Below are 4643 nucleotides of genomic sequence, written 5' to 3'. Positions count from 1 at the left end.
ATATTATAACAATGTATGACAGAAAGAGTACTTTCACTGGCTTAGCAGTGAATGTATTCCCAGACCGAAAGACAGTGTAAACTTTGAGTTCTTGCACACACTTAACAGTCGATAACCGTAATTATAGTCTCAGGAAAGTATATTTCCGATTTCAGGAAGTAGACGTGGCCCTGGGTCCATTTGCATATGACTTGACAAGACATACTTGGATGGATTTCTCACGATATCTTACTCAAATTACATACAAGATTTTTGCTGCCCGTGCTCGTCCTGAAGTTGATCCGTGGGGCTTCCTGCTGCCTCTGTCACCACTGGTGTGGGCTGCCTTGATGATGGCGCTTTTAACAGTGATCACTACCATGCTCCTCTTACCATCCAGCCTTCCCACTAGCACACAACACACAGGAAGGCGGGACACGAATATCTTTAACTGTATTCGGGTTCTTTTCCAGGAAGGTACTTTCATGAAAACTCTGAAAAGAAACATTTATGAATTAAGAGTTTGTTGGGCATTAAATCCAAGTTAAATGTGCAGTCAGGGAATTCAGTATTATCGTAGTTTTGTCAGGAGATTATTTAATACCAACATAGCATAATCAAATAATAAACTGAAGTAATAGCTATCCCGAACTCTTGGCCTTTTTCTTTTCTACATTAAACTGAGGAAAGTATTTATCTAATAGTACAGATAAGAATAATAATGCTTTTGCACGTCTGGATTACTCAACTAATCGAGTGATAGTGATATTTTTAATATTTTTTTTTCTAGATTATCACTGATAACTTCAGGCAGATCTCTATATGTATTTTGCACAGTAGTATGATATGTATACACAACTGATCTAATCTCTGCATGCACATGAAAATTTTTTGTGCCCAACAGACATCGGAACAACTACAGGCTGGTGGTGGTGGGAACGAGTGGTGCTGGGGGTGTGGATGCTGATGATATTGGTTCTGACACAGAGCTACACTGGCAACCTTATGTCCCTCCTTGCAGTCAGACACATTATTAATCCTTATGAAGACCTCAGAGATGTACTTGACTCTGGCGTTGGGATAATTCTTACGGGGTATAATGTGAATACTGATTATTTACGTGTAAGTGTCATTATTACAGCCTTACTCTGGAAAATATCCTTATTCCTAGGAGCTAACATTAATGCCACAAAAAATCAGCACATATACGCAGCAATAACCAAGACTGCCCACTTAATTACATGTGTATTTTCTTGTTTGATCAAATTTCTTCAGTCTAGGCGAATATATAAATTTAAACAAATATCTGACTAATATTTGTATTCATTTATGTGTCTTCCTTTAACTGTTTACAGCAACCTACATGACCATTGTATATTACACCATTTAATATAATATAAAGTGGTGGCACAACAATATTTAGCCCTGGAGTCCCCAGCAAAGCGGCGGGTGGGTGGGCATAAATACTAAACATCAGGTACTTTGCAGGTGACTACCAAATGAGATGTCCTTGACCTTCTCTTGCAACCTAATTTTTCTTTTGCGCAACATTCGCGACCTTTCCACCAAGTTCATCTCTGCTGAACACCACCTCTCTTCCTCTAAACCTCACCCTTTCCTTACGGGGAAAATGATCATCATTGGCTTCTTACTGCACACCAGTGAATCCTTCCTAATTTATATCCTTATTTCAAAGACAAGTTGGCTGTCGTGTGTACTTGTATATATGCAACAACTTAATTTGCTCTCGTGTTTCTGACCTTGAGTCTTCTGAATAATCCAGAACATTGCTGTGGCCCTTGTTACTCGCTCACTACAGTTGTTATCTTACCGGTATGTCTAGGTGTTACTAAGTATAACCAAATTTTTTGACTGTTTTCCTAAGTAGAACGCATTCTGTCCACATCTCCTTTTCTGAAATTACAATTTCAGATTATCCCAATATTCATCACCATCTTTGACTCTTCTTCAGTCGGTGGGCCACCTAATGAAGAAGCCAACATCTTTTCTTAATGACTTGTTGCAGCTTGAACAACACCCTACCTGTATCACTGACCGTCGTAGAGAGAATCTGAACATACTGCACTTTTCTCTTACAACTAGTCCATCTGACTATAGTCAGTATTATTCTCCTTGGGGCTCCTATAGTCAGATTCTTATATTAATAATCTGAATTATTGCTCCAGGAAGGCCTGTGAATCCTTCAAAGAAACGGTATATGTAGCTTTTAAGTGTCGTTAATTGGATATCCAGCCTTGATTAAGTTCATCTCTGCTCTCCCAAGGATGAATTATTGCTTCCTTGGTTAACAGCCACCAAAATGTACTTTGTGCATTAAAAAAGTTATTTTGTTGACCAAAGAACCAAACTTCTTTTCTCTTACCTTTTGAAGGATTAAAAACAACTTGTTTTACATTTCTAGCACTGTCCATAATAAGGGGTGGATTTAAAGAGGTATCGGAACGAATTTCATCCAGAATATCGTGTGGTCTGTGTTTCTGGTCAGAACTGTTTTAGGTCACTCATACAAATCTGTGATTTAGAATCTTCCCACTCCCTCTGGCACATTGCCAAAAGCCTCTAGAATAAATTTACTGCTTCATCTTTCCCTCCTCTTTGCGGATCTGAAGGATCTGTAAACATTTGTCCTGCTAACAAGAATAGGTCTTTCTCAGAACATCCTTTTAGCATTCCAAGTTGGAAGATTTATACTGTATGTTAACCCTTCAATTCTCCCCCCCCCCCACCTCTCCTTTTGACTTTCTCGTGCTTGCCAGTTGAATGGCTTCCAAAGATGTACATTCTGTCCTCACTGTATGGTCCCGCTGAAGCCCTCGTTTTGTTCTCGAACTGTTCTGTGCTGAAATCATTCCTTGACAAACTATTTACCTCTATCTGTCATGTTGTTCCATGTTTCTTCTTGCTGGAGATAATTCAGCGTTAGCCGAGGAAGGATTACCACTCCCATCTCTCCGACTATCCCCTTTGGCTATAGCCCGTTCACAGTTGCGTATTTGAGAGGTGGCATTACTTCTCTTGCCTCTCCGAAATTACGTCGATTTGTCAGCCTTTATATTTTTTGCATGAAATTGTGAGATGGAGTCAGATGCATCTGAAACACACGAGACAACTTGCTATCCACATACGTTTGTTATTAGTTTGTCCTTGTCGTTCCATGGCAGGCATATGGGGTAAACTTGTGTATTCGGAAAACATGTTTTCGGCTGCATATATCTGTTTAAACGTGCTGAAAAGTATGCAGGCCAGATGAGCATATAAAAGGCTGATGGTATTTCGATGGAAGTTTTTTTCACAACCTTCATTTTTCTTTTATATCTGAATTTTACCGTGATATGGATATATTGAGCTGTTATGATGTCAAAGTTAATCCTTTTAGTACCAGTATTAAAAAAAAAATAAATAAAAAATTAATGTTGCAAAAAATTCCGAAGAGGAAAAGTTGAGATAATATCAACAAAAAGAGCGATATATTTGAATAGATACTTATCAATGTATAACAAATTTACGAAAAAATCATGCAATTGTTCCATGTCGTGAAATGGGATGGGTGTCTAGGTATTAAGGGACCCATATGAGATACCACTTTCTAGTGGTTGCAATTCGATTAAACTCAGTAGCAATTAGACCCCAGTGAAGAGCATGGCCTCGGCTGACACCTCCAGCAGTGAATGCTTTACTGTTTTGTCTTGCTTCAGTCTTTGAATGTATTCTCAACATGAATAATTTGAAACGTGTATTTACGTCTCAAGATCTTATTTTTGACAGCGAGTTTGAGTTCTACCAGGGACACTTCATTTGGCGAGCTTCTCACCTTCATTTTTTTTTTTTTACTTTTATCATGTGTCATTTGGGACTTTGATTAAAACTTTGCCATTGCAGTTGGCATTTCAAAGGTTTTTGACCTAGTCTGAAACAAATCTTTAATTTTCTAACTGCCCTCTAATGGTTTTTATCATTCTGTCTGTACCTTCATCTCGAGTTTCTTTTTTTTGGTTGATCTGTAATTACTGTTGTAGACTTTATATTTAAGGCTATCAGTTGTGGCGTTCCTAAAGGTTCTGTCCTGTCACCAAATCTCATGATTATGCCTCCGCCCATCTATGTTGGTGGGGGCTAAGACTACTAATACCATGTCGGATAACTTCATTCTAAAACGGCTCCAAGCTTGCGCAGGGGATGGAGCATAGGAGTGATGTCAACTGGCTCTGGCATGAAATCACAGTTCAGTTGACTCCTGACCATGCTAGTGAGTGGATGCTCATCAGACCATGACATTTTTCAGTCCGAAGAAGTGAAGGGACTGAAATGTGTGAGGGAAGGTTGAGTTGATGTTCGGGAGTTTTGCCTTTGCAACGGCACTCCCTGATGCTGTCTATGGTTTGAGCTTTGGCAAGCGCTTTACTCTGAAATTACAAAGTTTCCATTTCTTTTTATCTATTTCTTGCTTTGTTTTCTCTAATATTCCAAAAAGTATAGATTTTCTCTTAAGCTTCTTCAATGCTATTATTATCAAACAAATAATCACCAATTACATAATCTTCATTTTCCATATATGGCTGTTGTAGTTTCACAATTTTCTTTCTTTCTTCACTATATCCGGGGCACCATAAGAGGAAATGCTTCAGGTCTTCGTATTCTGCTTC

At 38.6% G+C, this 4643-nt stretch overlaps 1 protein-coding gene across 1 annotated transcript in view; it reads left to right on the top strand.

Moving 5' to 3' along the window:
• The window catches only part of LOC145407323 (uncharacterized), a 47873-nt gene extending 43756 nt beyond the window's left edge, over nucleotides 1-4117 (top strand). Inside the window, exons 8-9 of the mRNA XM_080278318.1 lie at nucleotides 156-456; nucleotides 4056-4117. Coding sequence (XP_080134444.1) covers nucleotides 156-456; nucleotides 4056-4117 — 363 coding nt within the window. The remainder of the gene's footprint in view (nucleotides 1-155; nucleotides 457-4055) is intronic.
• The last annotated feature ends 526 nt before the right edge of the window (nucleotides 4118-4643 follow it).

Source organism: Coenobita brevimanus, chromosome 8 (genome assembly GCF_032717465.1).
Source record: "Coenobita brevimanus isolate Jiangsu-jjx chromosome 8, ASM3271746v2, whole genome shotgun sequence".
NCBI lineage: Eukaryota > Metazoa > Arthropoda > Malacostraca > Decapoda > Coenobitidae > Coenobita > Coenobita brevimanus.
Note: the sequence above shows the minus strand (reverse complement) of the source record. Positions and strands in the feature narration are given on the sequence as shown.